At 46.8% G+C, this 16798-nt stretch overlaps 1 protein-coding gene across 1 annotated transcript in view; it reads right to left on the reverse strand.

Annotated features, from left to right (window-relative positions):
- Window positions 1–16798, reverse strand: part of LOC117036295 (deleted in malignant brain tumors 1 protein-like) — a 41180-nt gene that overhangs the window by 17336 nt on the left and 7046 nt on the right. Inside the window, exons 3-8 of the mRNA XM_033131082.1 lie at window positions 16220–16552; window positions 15281–15327; window positions 12237–12246; window positions 4800–5111; window positions 3351–3507; window positions 1296–1591 (exon numbers count right to left, since the gene is read on the reverse strand). Coding sequence (XP_032986973.1) covers window positions 1296–1591; window positions 3351–3507; window positions 4800–5111; window positions 12237–12246; window positions 15281–15327; window positions 16220–16552 — 1155 coding nt within the window. The remainder of the gene's footprint in view (window positions 1–1295; window positions 1592–3350; window positions 3508–4799; window positions 5112–12236; window positions 12247–15280; window positions 15328–16219; window positions 16553–16798) is intronic.

Raw genomic sequence — 16798 nt, forward strand, 5'->3', positions numbered from 1 at the left:
AAACACAACGAAATTACATACGCTTTTCCAGTACCACTGAAATCACACACATGAGTGCGCCTTTAAACAACCCTACCCAACCTCTAATCAAATTGTTATCATTTAAATGTATGTGACGGTAGCTCATATAAATGTGTAACTATTACATTGTTTTGTGTACCTGAAACCATTAAAAAAAAAGAGAATAAGAAAGTGAAATAAAATTGAGGTTGGAATTGGGAAGACGTGACCCATAGGCCCGGGACACCTTGTCAGGGCAGAGTTCAACATCCTGGCTCCCAGGAAGGGCTGCAGGTGGAGGAGCAGCTCCTGCCACGGCCCACCTGCCTCCAGGCCCTTCTGCCCTCTCTGGCCTGCCACAGTCTCAGTTGTAGGAGCCATCACTTTGGGTCAAGAGACACCATTTCAGAGTCCGCTGAAATGCAGGTCTTGTATGTGGGAGGGATCACATATCAACCTGTTATCACACAGAACAGCTTTTCCTCTGGGACCGGAGGAGAAGAGCAGGGCCTTGTGAGACTATGACACAGCCCTGGGTCTTCACCTTCTGGAAGGGAGGAAGGGTCTGGAGCTCAGAGCACGGTCAAGGAAAGTTAAGGCTAGTGAGGGAGACCCTGGACTAGATGGCTAGTCACCAATGAGCAAATAAAATCAATGCGAACTCATGGATACCTGGGTGCCCAGCTGCTGCGGACTCCACAGAGATAAAGGAAATATGACAGTGGTTTAATAATAGAAACCAGGATGGAGGAGTGGCTCAAAGATCATTGTCTCAGTTTAAATGTGACTGGACAAGCTGGAGTAAACAATTGTCCTTAAGCATCTGGGGCTGTCCCAGCGGGGTCTTTACAGCCTGGTGTGGATTGTATCACCTGGCAAAAATCTCTGAGGCAGTGATTCCAAAAGGATTTGGCTTAGTCACTAAAATACCACTACCACCACCACCCACAACAAAATAGTTAACGTTCTTGTGCATTTATGGTATGCCATTTGCTTGATTAAATGTCCTCTGTGGAATGTTTCATTTAATCCTCCCAACAACTTCATGAGAAAGGTACCATTATTTTCTTTAGTTTACAAGTGATTAATCTTTATAGATGCTCAAGTTGAATGCCCTCCCACATATTAAACAGCTGGCATATTTTTCAGTTAGAACAAAAATCTGCTGTCCCAGGCACGGAAGCAGATTGAAGGTATGGAGGCGTTTCCAGAATCTACGTGCAAATTCCAGGCTTGGCCTGAGCAGCTCCACGAGTGGCCCAGAAGGGATCTGTGCTCATCTGAGCAGATGACACCAGCGTCCTCATGGTGACCACAGTTGTGGGTGAACCAGCCGCCATGAGGGCACTGCCCTAGAGAGGACTGTCTTCCTGTGCAATTGACGTCATCGAGGAGGATGCTGCCTGACCCGGGACTGAAGCTGGCCCCTGGGAGGGCAGACATGGCCAGGCCACAGCCCAGCTGTCTGCAGACCACGTGGGCATCCTCTATGGACCAGCTGTCATCACACACCGTGCCCCAGGCGTTGGCATGGTCGACTTCCACTCGGCCCTCACACCTGCTTGACCCATTCGCCAGCCGCAGGCCCAGACTTTGTGGACATTCCAAACAACGCTCATCCAGAAAAGCCACAGAGGAGAAATCCAGGATTTCCTGGAAACTGTGCACTGACAATCGATAGTAACAAATCTACTCCCCCCTTCATTTCATCCATTGACTGTTGCCTTGGGTGTTACTCAGTGTGTTTTTTGAGGATGCGACTGCTTAAGAAACAGTTTTGCTCCTTAGCCCGCTGGCCCAGCAGCGACCTGCATCTCTGCATAGCTGTTCCCTTGTCTTTCACTGTGTGCTGTGTATCTTGGTTTCTGATGCTCACAGGGTTTGTTGGATTTTGCAGGAGAAGCTATCCTGCACATACTAATTGGGTATAAGATTCTGTGTGCTCTTGCACACGTTGTTCAAACGACAACAGCAGAAGCTCTTGTCTATGCTGTTCCTAGGATCAGGAACAACCATGTATGTGACAACATCCTGGGCGTATAAAGGACAGTCACTATAGGCTGACCCCATGTTCAAAGGGCAGCAACAAAAAAGGGTAAAGACTGGGTATGTTCAGGACAATGTAAGCTCATGGAAGAAATGGGTAGAGATTTAGGGTAAGAAGGTTCCCCCATTCACCGTCCTAGGTGCGAGCTTCCTACCCAGCCCCCAAAAACCATTCTTGCATCCCACAGTTTCTTATTTCCTCTCACTTTTCAGTCACAGGTTTTTTTGGGCAAACCTAGATAGTTTCAGCCTTCCCCCTTTTGTATGGCCGAGACTGTAGAGAAAGGCAGTTTCAGCAAGGACACTTTTCCCACCGTAATGCTGGACTTTTTCCTGAGCTAAAACTCGACAAAGGGAAGGCAACTGAAGAGAGAAGAAAAGATTACCTGTGGATGTGGGCACCTCTGTCGCCTTTGGAAAAGACGCTAAGGACAGATAGAAGAGTGAAAGAAAAAAGTTATACAACATCTTCGGTGTCAAATACATTTAATTCTCAATCAACTGTCAGAGGGCTGTTTCCCTCGTGGATCATCTATAGTTCCTGAGTTTAAATCGATTTCCTTCCCAATTCCTTCCTCTATGGGGAGTACTCCTCCTAGCATCCAGCTGGTATGTCCACAGCCAAGTGGTAACAAGCTTCAGAAAATGAAAGCATGGCGGTTGATGAGTATTTTTTGAACACACATATATTTTAAAGTCAAGAAAGCCTTCTTTGGGGATCACTGCTGTTTAGCATAAGCTACCCTGGCGCTTCCTTGGAAGGTTTGGGATCATTTCTCTTTTTCCTCAGCTCTTTTTTGCATGTTGTATTTTACTCTTAAAAACAGGCCATGGAAAAGGAGCTGACCTAATTTGAAAGGTGACAACTTTTGGGCCTATCTCAGAGTCAGGGAAACTAAAAAGTGGTGCTTTCAGCACCTTTATCCTTTACAATGCTGTCGAGTAGACAGCAGGACACAGAGGTCAATGCCTGCTATGCTTGGAAGAGGTGGGGTGAGAAGGTAACGGCTGACATCTAGTGTTCTCCATGTGGCCAGCACACCAGCTACCTACTCTACCCAGAGAGACCCACTGTACCCAAACCCAGCCTTAGGAGGCAAAAGCCATGCTCCTCCTCCTCCTTAGCCAGAGAAGGAAAGCAAGGCATAAAGTGGTTCAGAGATTCGCTCAAAGTCCCACAGCTAGTAAGTGATGAAACCAGGATGACAAATTCAGGGCTTTTGCCCCCTAGACCATATCCTACCATCCCAGGTGACTTTGTCGAAGCAAGTTATAGTTAATCAGATAAGAACAACCGAAATTACCTGAAGTTAGGCGGTTCACAGTGGCTGATGGTGTTGAGTAAGTCAGCGAGGCTACGAGAAACATAAATGAAAAGGTATGGCAAGTCATGCCCCTTCAGTCTTCTTAAGCCCAACAGTTCAACCTGCTTATTTGAATCAGAAAGGTACATGTCTTGTTCTGGGGAGAAATTGCACCCAATCTGGACACGTGAGAATGACCTAGAGTTACCATGGTTACAACCACCAGAGGCCTTGGGTCTTTGGTTTCATTTCTGTCCTGTTGTCGGCCACTGCAATGTCATTTTGTGATTTTTTTTCAATCTGTGGCCACAGTGATGGTTGCCTAGTGTGGTACGCTTATCTTGCCAGTTGCTTTGGTTTTTTAATTCTTCTTGAGTGTGTGGGTCGTATCTTCCAGAGTAAATGTCGGTTTGCAAAGGGCAGACACACATTATCTCAAGGCCATACACTGGTGACCCATTAGCACTGGGAGAGAGCTGATGGGACCCAGAGCCAGCGTGACGCTGGGCCGGGAGCTCCAGGGCAGGGCTGAGAGAACTCAGAGCTGCTGCTTTGTAACCCTTCCCATCATGCCTGACAAACCTCCCATCACTCTGCCCAGGGCCCTGGTTCCCAAACTCCCTGCTCTCTGAGCCCCCAGCCCTGTCCTCTGATGTCACACTCAGCACGTGGCTTCAGCTCTCACTTTGCTCGGAACATTGACTCTGCCTATCCCTTTACTCTCTCCTCTCCCCTCGGAACCTTCCAGTACCCCCACCCCCTGCTTGCCCTTTCATCCTGGTCACTGTGGCCCGGTCTGGCTGACAAGCCAGTTTGCCTCTGACCGGCCAAACCCGGAAGGAGGCAGAGATAAACGGGACTTTTGATGCCAACGACTGAATTTATTTACAGAAACTCAACTGGGATAAGGGGGTTGAACAAAACAGATGGTTCCCAGAGGCTGACCCCTCACTCGTGGGACACGAGATAATCTGAGCTGGTTCATCTTCTATTTTAAGAGTTACATATTTATTTCATCAAAATTTAAAAATTTACATTCCGTTCCATCCTAGTTAAGGATATTTTCAGATATACCTTGCATAAATTGATAAGATAGTTCACTGTATTTTAATTTTACAATATTTTAACATTATTTTATTGCTGCTGCTTTTTTTTTTTATGTACTATTTGTTTCTGGCAAGTGATCCTGGCTGTTCATTGATGGCGGTGATATAAAGTTTCCTTGTGAAATGAATTCATTTAACTGAAAAAAGAAGTCTATGTAGAGGAAAGTACTCAGAAAATTACAGTATGGGTGGTAGGTGGGCGTGGCAGGGATTGTGCTGGGACATCTGAACGGCTGAAACTTGGGAAGCAGTGGCCGAGGGACGAGGGACCGCCCAGGATGCCCCTACTACTCTCAGTGGAGGCTGTCCTGTCGCCCACCCCCGGCCTCAGAATCAGGCCCACCTGAGCAGATGACGCCAGCATCTTCATGATGACCGCAGTTGTGGGAGAACCAGCCGCTGTGCAGGCATTGCCACAGTCTTCCTTCGGTCCCCACACACTCCACATCGTCCAAAGCAATGGGGCCCTGGCCTTGGTCAAAATGCGCCCTCTGGGGGGCCGACACAGCCATGCCACAGGCCAGTTGCCTGCATACCACCTGGGCATCGTGCAAGTCCCAGCTGTCATCACACACTGTCCCCCAGCTGCCGTTGTAGTGCAGCTCCACGCGGCCCTCGCACCGGTGGCTGCCGTTGGTCAGCCTTAGGGCCACATCTGGAAATGCAGACACATCTGGTCCCTGCTGTGGGCACTACTCCCTTGCCACTGCCTTTGAGCTGACTGGCTTTCAAGGATTCCACTCTCATACCGGGGGGAGGGAATTACTGTGGATTACAGTGGCTGTAAAGGCACTTTGGGTGTGATTGCTCATGGCCGTGAGTTTTGGAGTGGTGTTTTTTAAAGCTTTTGCCCCAGACAAGATTGTGTACTTGGCAGAGGCCAAAGGAGGCCCCTGGAAGCCCTTGTGAAGTGGGAAGCACCCTGGACACAGACACTGGTTGTTACTGGCCTGAGTGAGGAACAGTGCTCTTTGGGCAGGTGAAAGAAACCACACGCGTTCTGAATGTGACAGGTGCAAAGACAGCATCAGCCAGTGTGACGTGCTCTGGGATCAGAAGACGCACGTGAGTGCGTTGTTTCCTGGCAGCGTTGGAGGTTCAACTCCTTTCTCCAGGCAGATCTTGGGGGTTAAGGAGCATGGAAACCCTTATCTAATTCCTACTGCCCAGGCAGGCTCGGCCATCCCACCTCACCACCATTACCGAACAGGGCCAGGGGCTAAGATGACCAAAAGACCTACCTGTATCATTCTCATCGTGCACAAGAGACTCATAGGTGGCATAAAAGCCGCTGTTGGTGATGACAGCATCACTGTGGAAGACCACTGTCAGGCGATTTGAGGAGGAGGTAAATATTGGGGTTGCACTGGAACAGAACCTCCCCAGCGAAGAAGATTCACTTTGTGGGCCATCGAAGATTTCTATGAAGTCGTACGGACAGCCATAGACGTTTTCCAGCCTGTGAAGTAACCATGTCATTCAGACTCAAAAGCCCCCATTAAGCGTTGCCCAGATTGGTTCAGGAAGGGTTCTGCAGAAGCTCTCTGAAACCAACATCTCTTCACACAGGTTGGAGGAAATGAAAACCCTGTTGACGTAGGCAGTACGTATCTTCCTGTTTCTAAAAATCTTTTCATTTTTAACATTTTCATGCACTTATGTGTTCTGAATTTGTATTACAAATACAAGGAAGATAACGGAAGTGGTATTCACAGGTATTTGGGGAAGAGTAAATTTTTCTCCCAGTCCTGAGTGGTCCCACTCTCACTTCATTCTCCTGCCCAGGGCAGCTACAATGAACAGTGTCTTTTTGTTTCCTTCCAGAGAGACTCTATGTAAAAATGGCAGCTGTTATACCATTGTTCGTGGTTTTATTTCAGATCATTCCATAGCAATACACCCTCCATGTGTGACAGCAATATGCAGATGTACCAGAAGCTATCTAACTGATCTGCCACTGATGGACAATTAGATTGTTTCCAATCTAATGCTCCTATCACGATGTCACCATGATTATCTTCAGTGCCATGGCACTTTATCTGTAGACCAAATTCCTGGAACTAGATGGGTGGGTTAAAAGATCCACGTGCTTAAATTTTGATCAATATTAATACCTTTGAGAATTAAATGTGGAAATTGGTTCTTTTGGGGGAAAGGGGTAGCAGGGAGTATAATGGAGTAAAGAAGAAAGTAAAAGTTAGAAATATTTACTCACTTCAGCACCTCAAATGTAAGCTTGACATAAGCTCTGATGTCCACTTGTATGTCCCAGGCACATACCACATTTGTGGGGTATTTTTTAGGATACCAAGGGCTGAAGAAGGAGCCCGAAGCATTTGTGAGCAAACCGCCACAGTGGAAATTTTTATCTGCAAGGAACAGTGAAGAAACTCTATCAGAAGGGGCACTGACCTCTGCTGGTATTTTTAGAGCAGTCAAGAGGGGACAGAGTGAAGGCAAAGGTCAGGAGAACTTTTTCTAGGGCTCCTTTGGCCAGTAACCAAAAGTTGGCTTTGGAGACCCGTCTGAGTTTCCAACGCTGTTCTTTGTCAGATAAGATCATTACGTGTGTCCTGTTGGGCTTACGGGGTTTTGTAAGGAGACATGATAGTGACATATGGTTGAAAGAGCTTTGTGAACCCACATGCACAGATGGGTCCAAGCTGATGGGTTTAAATAAAGCTGAAGTACCTGTCGGGGGGCTGTCACCAGTTGAGCCTGTGACAGTACACAGAAAAAACTGGTACCGTGAATGAGGACTTTTATCCAGAACACTTCTTTAAAATACTCAAAAATATCGACACTCAAAGCTGTGATTTCTCTCTTCCAGGGAGCAGAGATGAATCTGGTTCTTCAAAAGTTTGGACATTTGCACACCATGGATGCAAACGAGTGACATTTGAGACAACTCGTTGAGGGCTGGCCCTGGGGTTTCTACTTCCTTGTTCCCCACGGCGTCCATCGCATGACCAAACGCTTACCGTCTCTTCACAGCAGATACTGACTCGGAATCCTGCTGGCCCAGAAATTGCGTTTCTGCTGAATCTGAACTCTCCCCCACTCCTACCTCCCTTCCTACCCTCTGTGGCTCTCCAGCCCCACCATTTTGTCATCGCTAACGAGCTGCATCGCTTTTGTTAATTAGCAACAGAAAATTTAACTAGACTGTGCCCCAATTACAGGATTAAAGAGTAGCCAGGATTCACACATATCAGGGGACTGGCAATGGGTTGAAATGGATGGAAGAGTGATACCTGTTGGGCCTGCTTTTGCATTGTCATCAACACCTACACAAAGATAAAACAGAGAATGAGAGATGGATGAAGATAGTCACATGACTCAAAAACGAAAATCAGGTACTTTTTAAAGGCTCAAACAGATTCTATCTGGGCAGGTGAGAGTGTAGCATCCAAAACCATCTATGTTGGTTAAAGATTGGCAGCCCCCGTCCGTGCCCACTGGGTGAGGGAACACACTCTGCTTTCCACGAGATGGCTCATCTAGTTGCTGGAAGTGCTAAAATTGAAAATATGGTATTTATTTACTTTCGGTCAGTTATGGGGCTGAAGGAACTCTGCTTGCAGAGCTGAGCTCAGTCTGTCGCACAGCGCGTTGGAGGCTGTACCTGCAGAGTGTGGGCTGCATGAGATGTTGGATATGACTTGGTTGTCTTACGGATACAGTGGAGATGCTAACAGTCTCCACTTTATTGGAGACTGTGAAGATTAAACAAGAATGTGAATGCACTGCACTCTTTGGACACCACCTACAATTCCTACTCAGGAGACAGTGGAGTGTCACCAGCATCATGGCGTGTTTACCCAGGAATAAACCTTCTATTTAATCACCACCACTTTTAAGGTGGGACCCTGAAAATGTTACAGACACAACAATTGAAGAGAAAGAAAACTACCTTAAACAAATTGACTTGGAAAGACGGCTTGAAGCCCAGGGCTCCTTTCTGAGAAATTGCCTGCTGGCTTTGACTTCTCCCTTCCCAGAGGCTGCCGATGAGTGAGGCTCTCTCTGAGATGTGCTGTGTTCACGGGCTCACTGTGCAGATGGCACTGGCATCCTCGTGGTGCCCGCAGTTGTGGGAGAACCACCCGTTGTGCGTGCGCTGCCCCCGCAGCCCTGCAGGGCTTCGTTCCCTGCACACTGCACATCATCCAGCATGATGGGGCCAGCGCCTCCTGCAAAGTAGCTGTGTGCTGGGGCTGACAAGGCCTCGCCACGGCTGAGCTGCTGGCACACTACCCTGGCGTCCGTCAGGTGCCAGCTGTCATCACACACTGTGCCCTAGCTGCCATTGTAGAAGACCTCCACCCGGCCCGCACACCTGTGGCTGCCATTCACCAGTCTCAGGGACACATCTGGGTGACAGGAAAACAGAAGCTTCTGAGCTGTGGTGTTGTCCCCAAATCTAGGACATTCTTCAGATGGAGAATGCCCAACACTTGGGTACATTTTCCCGTTTTAGCTGTTGGACTCTCAATAGGGTGCCCCTGTGTCCTGATTTGCCTGGAATAGTCCTGGTTTACAAGTGTTGTAGATCAACTAATGCCCGATAATTGTTATAGAGTCCTTCTAAAACTTGCAAAAGTATCCTGATTGGAGAAGAAACTACAATGTCACCCTAAGCATAATCCACTGAGAGCTCTGAAATGTCCCCATATCCTGCTGTATATATGTTGTGGGTGGTTTTTGTATTGAATTCAGCTGGGGACAGGTGGGCTGGTAGTTGCAGTTGGAGATAGTTTTGTTCTAGAAGGATTTGCCTACTGCACTTTCCCTTTCTTTGGAGAAGAGGGAGGCTCTCATTTGTGTCCTCCATCTACACACACAGCCAAGGGAAGATATGAGATTCAGCTACCTATTTCTTCAGCCAGGATATTTTGGTGGAGGAAAATGACAGTGAGTGACAGAGCAGGGTGAGGGGTGGGCTGGGGGCTGTTAGAGTCAGAATGGATGTCATTAACAAAGGTGGGTTCTGCAGGTCAGATTTAGAAAGCATGTCCTCTCTTAAAGAGGAAGGACACAAATTCAGTCTAAACTCCCTCCAAGTATGTATTAGCATACTTACCACTGTCCCTTCTATCTTGCTGAATGGCATTGTACAGAGTATAAAACCCTGTGTTGGTGATCATGGCGTCACTTCTGAACACTATGGTCATGATGTTCGAAGAAGACAGAAACGTGAGCTCTGTTCCACCACAAAATCTGCCCATGGAGAGTGAGGCAACTTGCCGTCCATCAAACACTTCGATGAAGTCGTAAGGGCACCCATAGATGTCCTCTAATCTGAGGAGGTAATGCAGAGTTAATCTCCCCAAGGAAATCTGCAAAAATGTCTTAAATAAAATCATTTTTTGCATTGCATCCAGCCAGAAACTGCAATCACTGCTGCCACCTCCTTCCAACCACACACCCCACTAGTAGACTCGACCCTTTAAGTATTTACTGAATCTGCCCCCCTGACCTTCTGTACTGGGACTGGCACAGGTCAATCAGCCTTTCATCATGTCTCACTTGGTCTAATTCAGAACCCTGCCCCCCAACTGGTATCTTGGCTTTCAGTCTTCCCCACCATCTTCCTCTCTACCCTGAGTATCTCCCGAATGTCCCCTGACTATTCAAACTCTGCTACTCCCTAGCGAGGTGACAAGTGTCCACTAAGGTCTCACTGAGTAAAACTCTAACACGGTCTAGAGCAGGAAAAAATGGCGATGGCTGTAAAAGCTCCAAGGGTCTGTTGAGTAGGACTCTTCCCTCTAATGCCCCAAACTGCCTGGTTCCAGTCAAGGGTTTTCAAGACATGTTTCATCTAACCTGGAGATCAGAGAAGCTGTCCCTCACCGATCTCCTAATGCCATCTTCGCCCTGCCGCTCTCTACCTATTACCATATATGTACCTTTTTTTTTCCTTTATAGCACTTACCAACTTATCACTAACTGAAATTGTCCATTGAGTTATTGGTTTATTTGAGTACTATTTGTCTCCCCGTCTAGAATAGAAACTCCATGAGGGTAGAGATCTTGTCTGTCTTGTCCAGTACTGTAATCCCATTCCTAGACCAGGGCCTTCCCAGGGAGTGGGCTCAATACATAGCCATTTAAAGAGCATTAACGTTTATCTAACATGGTAAAAATGTGAGATTTGAATATTTGCATTTAAATAACAATAGGCTTTGATGCATATAAGTGCTCACTGCATAATATATACATAATGGACACAATTACACTTGTACACAAACTACTGAATTTGAAAACCTGCTTATTGCAGAACACATCTGTTCCGATGTGGTAAGCACCAAGTACGTCAAAATAACCAATTTTTAATTTCTTAAGAAAAAGTGATAATGTTTGTATGTAAGGTGACAGCAGTGTGGCAGTAATAGGTGACATTGCAACCTGAGAAATTATTTCATTAGAAAATAGAGCATACTTCACTTAGCAAGAATGAAATGGCATGCTTTAAATATGGATATAATTTTTACAAATCTAGGGTGAAGCAAAGCTCCATAGAAGCTGAAATTGAAAACAATGAAGCAAGCGCCAGTGCAAGGTAGGGTTTCTGTCTCAGCACCACCGACGTTTGGGGCTGGGTAATTCTTTGCTGTGGGGGCTGCCTTGTGAGTTGTAGGGAACTTAGCAGCATCCCGGCCTCCACCCATCAGAAGATGGTGGCACCCTGTCCCCATGGTGATACTAAAAAATGCCCCCACGCATAGCCAAGTGTCCTGTGGGGTGGTAGAATCGTTCCCAGTTGAGACTCACTGGAATAAATAATAGCTAACTTTATGTCTTAAAAAAGCAAAAATCAATAACTCTAGACTTATAAACATCAAAACTCCAAACCAGCAACTAAACTCTGGTTTTAGGCAACACATTAAACAGCTCCTTGATTTGTACACTCTGAAATTATAGTAGGAAATGTATGTCGGAATAACAAGCTTGAGACTGCAGGGGAGGTGGGTCATTATAGTCGTTTTCCAGAAGTGATAAAATGGTACTCTGCATCCCCAAACATTAAAACGGTAAATTTGATAGATGTGAAATATACGGTTCTTCCAAATCTTCCCACATTGCTTTCAATAAGTAAATGTGTGTGGAATGAATGAATGAATGAGTGATAAATACACTTTGCTCATGACACATTGGGTCCGTTCCTCACTCCACTGCCTACCCAGTTTATATTTGAAGGCCGCATTTTCCTATTCAAATCTTTGACTGCTGTGGCCAATGATCCCAGACGGAAAGCAGTGGCAGGGGGCTGGGACAGACTGCGTGACAATGTCAGGAAGCGAGAATGACCCTGATGCGACCCAATGTGGAAAGATGAAACCAGGGTTAAATGTTATTAGGAAAAGTATTATTTTCCTAAAAAAGTTACTCATGTATTTGTCTATGAATACTTATGCATGTAAACATGCATTAAAATAGGGTGAATTCCTTTAAAAATGGGTGGTGGTTGGAGAAAGAAATAGAAGTACAAGGCACATGATAAGAGGAATGAATGAACTGAAGCTAATTTGTAGAAGAAAAGTCTTAGCAGGGACGTGATAGAAAAAGGGGAAGTAGATTTGTTTTGTGTAGCATCACAGGAAGGAAGGAATCTGAGAAAATGGGAATGAGGAAGAGGCTTGGGTTCCGCTGGAGGAAGAGCTGTGTCTCCAGATGGAGCTGAGAGTGGAGGGGGGGGGTCCTCCCGGTGGGCCACCTCGGCTGAGGCTCGACGGCTTGGTGTCAGGGGTGCTCGTGGGATATTCTTTAATCACACAGGAAGTTGACTAAAAGACTCTGCTACACTCAGAGGACCAGACCAATTTTCAGCTAAAATGTAAAAGGATTTGTCACATGGTCTATAGGCTGAATGCTTGTGTCCCCACACAATTCCTATGTTGAAACCTAACCCCTAATGTGATGGTATTAGGAGGCGGGGTCTTTGGGAGGTGATTAAGTCAAGAGGGCGGAGCCCTCATGAATGGGATTAGTGTCCTTATAGAAAGGCCCGAGAAAGCCTTTCTAAGTGAGATTGTAGTGAAAGGACAACATCTATGAGGAAACAGTCCCTCACCGGACACCAAATCTGTAAGTGTAATGATTGCAGATTTTCCAGCCTCCAGAACTGTGAGAAAGAAATTTCTATTGTTTGTGAAGCTTTCCAATTTAGGACATTTTTGTTATAGTAGCCTGAACAGACACACAGAAAGGCTACCTCTTTCAGGAAAGCATGGAATCAAATTGAATCTGGCATTTGAATTGAGAAAGGTAAAACGGCTTACTTCAGGCTGGGAATCGTCAGTTCGACGTGGAACTTCTCAGCCAGGTGGATCACCCAGACACATTCCACATCGGTGGGGTAGTTTGTAGGATACCAAGGACTGGAAAAGGAGCCTGAGAGACTTGAAATCACTCCCCCACAAGAGTTACTTCCTCCTGTAAAAGCAGACAAGAGACCCATGGGTGGCTTTTTTGGGCCCACACCTTTTCCAGGTGTAGAATCCAGAATTCCACCAAGCTCACCAGTGAATCACAAAATGGGAAGGGAGCATGCTGGTGTAGATATAGTTGTAGCTTGCCTGGTGCGTGATTGTACCCCTGAGAGGGAATGAGGGAGGAGGAAAGATGTATGACCTGTAGGCCGGACCCTAAAGTTGATTGCAGGTAAGACAGGAAATGGGATTGGACATGTATGTGGCAGGTGTGGGGTGTCCAGGCCACACTTCATTACCGCTTTCCCCAGCTGCCTGTCATACAAGCCAGCTCAACCCAAATGTAGACAACCCACACCTTCGTGAGGGCTTCATCCCACCAATTCCTTCCCCTCATGGCAGCCTGGACAGACACGTCTCTTCTGTTTTTATGAATTATCAAAGTGATTCCATCCTTTACAGGTTATACTTTCATTGAAAGAGACTTACCTTGAGGTATAGGAGCTTGAGGGACAGCAACTGCAAAAATCAAAACGAAAGAAAACCAGGAAAGAGCTTAGCATCGTAAAATCATCTTATACTTAAGTACAAATGAACAAACTTGTTACTACTCTTGAGTCTTCATACGTGGTATGGATACACTTATTTCTCTATTCTCCCTGACCTTGGATGCAGCCTCTCCCCTTCCTTCAGTCGACTCACCAGGAGATCACAGACAACACACAGGTACACAACATGTGTTTTCTGCATCCTAGGGGTCACCAACACAAACGCTGTCCTAACCCACCAACACAAACGTTGGCCAGGCACGAGGCATCACTCACGGTAGTATCACTGGGCGTATGAGCGTGCCACAGTGTCTGCTGAAATTTATCAAGTGCCGAAGTACAGAAGGACAAAACCCAGGAAGCTGAGAGCATGCTGGGAAAGGTAGTTTGGACAAGGGTTCCACCGAAGTGAGACAGGCCCCAGTCTGTCTCCAACATGCCTCAGCTCCAACAGGAGATTATCCTTTCTTGCTTCTTTTATGGGACCTTTTGGCTTTTATTTGTGTGTGGCGTATATTTCTATGTTTTATATGTATCCTTAACCCCCACTGCAGGGCAGGCCAAGGGCTGGGCAAGTTCTGAAATCCTGGTCATTGGAAAGCTGGTACTTGTAGGAATTTTTCACTAAGGGTTTTATGGTAAGGAGTTTGAATGGGCGAGATGCATTGGAGAATTCCTTTATCTCCGCTGTCTTTCTCCTGAGGCAGCATGGCTGCAAGCTGAAGACCAGTCCTTCTTAGCCCTGTGCTGGGAAGAATGTTAGATATCAGCAGAACAAATTTTTTTAACCTAAAGTGTCTCAGAAGCATTTTTCTTTTGCGAAAATGCTTGAGATCCAATATTTCTCTCGGAGAACTAAATGGCAAAAGCCTTATTTTGTGTGTCTGTCTAGGCAGGTATTTAATCTTTCATCAAGAAGAGGTTTGCTTCCAGTTGAATACTATTCAGACATAAATGGTTCCATTTCCCCCATAATTTTTTTTATTCATGACCCATTCTCTTTTCTAGTCAGCTATGCATCTCTGCCTCAGAAATTGGATGTTATAGCAGAGAGAGAGAGAGAGAAAAAAAGCCTTCTGAGGTTTGAAACCCTAGACTGCAAGAAGACTTGGGCACAGAGCTATCTGATGACCTGAAAGCCACGCCCACCCTCTTGAGGTCCCTTCCCTCTCCCTAGTCCCAGGCTAGGGGAGATTCCTCACTGACGATGAAGAGAAAAGAGGGAATCAAAGGGAGCTTAGCTGCTTGTCAGTCCCTGAGGAAGGGTTCTGTGGACCCTGCCTCCCTTCTAGGGCTGCTGCCTAATTTGTGGGTCCCAGTGTAAAATGAAAATGTGCGGCCTCAGGCAGAGGTAGAGACTTTAATTTTCCCTTTCCATGGGTCCATCTCTGCAACCCTTGCCAAATGGGAAGCCTACAAGGGATGGTGACCTCCATTGCCTTTGAGACATGGATTGGGGTAGGTAAGAGGCCCCCACCCAGTGTCATTCCAAATGCATCATGGTGGTGCCAACCCATGAAAGGGGCAGTGCTACCCACATTGCTCAACTGCAGAAGACTGCAAGGTGCACCTCTGACGACCTTCCCCACATCCACGCCTCCATTGAGAGCAGAGGGTGGCAGCAGTCATTGGGCAGGGTTGGGGACAAGGCTGGGTTTGGAAGCCAGGGGCACCATTGGGTGGGGTAGTGGGCAGCTGAGAACCTGTCCTGGTTCTCAGCAGGAGGCTGCAGGAGACAGGACCACACATGCTCTGATAGAGCTGGAATCTTGAGGCTGGGAGGTCACTGCTGCACATTGACTTTGAGTAGGTTACCAGAAGAAGGTCAACCCTTTCTCTACTCCTGCTGTGTTGGCTAAGCCAGGAGGCCACAGGGGAGCCCCAGATGGTTTCACTTCTCACAACCAGTCTGTTCTTGACCTACCGGGGAGAGAATTTGACTTTCAGTGCATCTTTGTTTTCCTGCATGCTTTTGTTTTCTAACCCATGTCCCTGAGAGGCAAACCTTTGCATCTTCTCTCTTCTCCCTAACAATCTTTTTCACAGACACCATGATGGAAACTTCTTCCTCCATTTCCCTTCTGCCCTTCCTTGCTCTGATGTCCAGAGAGGAGAGTTTTGGATGTCATTTCATTTGGGAAATGTCGCTCTTAGCTCATGGTCTAAGCCATTGGTTCTCAACCTGGCTGCATTCTGGAATCACATGGGAAGTTTTAAATATAACCGATGACTGGGTATGACCCTGGAGATTCTCATGTGACTGGTCTGGGGTGTGTCTGGGAATTAGAAATTTTAAAAGCTCCCTGGGTGATTCTAGTGTCTAGATCACTGTCCACCAGTGTCTAGATCAGGAGAGAGGTTAGACTTCTTATTTACTTTGTAGAGATATTGGAAATTACAGTGTCCAACCTACCTGAGGGTGTAGGAGTCACATCTGGAACCCAGTTGTCAGCATCTGCATGTATGAAAAAAGGTACATTTAAGAAATCTAAATCTATGAACACAAAGAAGTGGGGGTTTTCTAGTGTGAGCAGGTCTGAAGCAGAAACAAGGGCATATTTTGACTCCAGAAAAGCAGCGCCAGACCTGGGTGAGGTTGAAGAGAACACAGCCTGCCAGTTGTGTGGCCCTGGTGTGTGTGTCTTTAGAATGGAGTCACACCTTCAGCATTCTCTGAGTGACATTCACCTGTCAGGCCACTGTCCTTAGAGTCCCTGGCCCTGCTCTGTGTACACCCTCCATCCATCACTAAGAAGCCACTGGCTGAAAGATCTTGCCATGGGAGGAGAGGCTACCTGAGCAGATGACACCGGCATCCTCATGGTGGCCACAATTGTGGTCTGACCAGCTGGAGCTATGGCATTGGCCAAGGTGGTTCTCACTTCCTGAGCACTGCAGGTTGTCCAGGAGGATGTCTCCAGAGCCCGGGCCAAAGTGGGCCTTTCCAGGGGCAGCAATGGCCCAACCGCATCCCAGCTGTCGGCACACGACCTTGGCTTCATTCAGGTCCCACAGGTCATCGCACACAGTGCCCCAGGCCCCCTGGTGAAAGACCTCCACGCGTCCTGAGCACCGACCTGAGCCGCCGACCAGCCGTAGCTCTGGTCCATCTTCTAAACAGAACAGAATTTTATTTTTGAGTTTGGGAAGTTTTAAGTAAGAAGGATTTTCAGCATTCACCTTCATAGCTAAGGCAAATAAATGCAAGAGCAAAGCCTTAAGGCTGTCTTGATTCCGTAATAAATTGGGCTTAAGGACTTAAGAGTGAGACTGAGGAGGGAGTAAAACACCAGCTCTACTTCTCTCTAGTTGTGTAACCTTTGACAAGTTACTTCATCTGTCTCATAGCTGCTACATTT

This window comes from Rhinolophus ferrumequinum, chromosome 16 (assembly GCF_004115265.2).
Source record: "Rhinolophus ferrumequinum isolate MPI-CBG mRhiFer1 chromosome 16, mRhiFer1_v1.p, whole genome shotgun sequence".
NCBI classification, from domain to species: Eukaryota; Metazoa; Chordata; class Mammalia; order Chiroptera; family Rhinolophidae; genus Rhinolophus; species Rhinolophus ferrumequinum.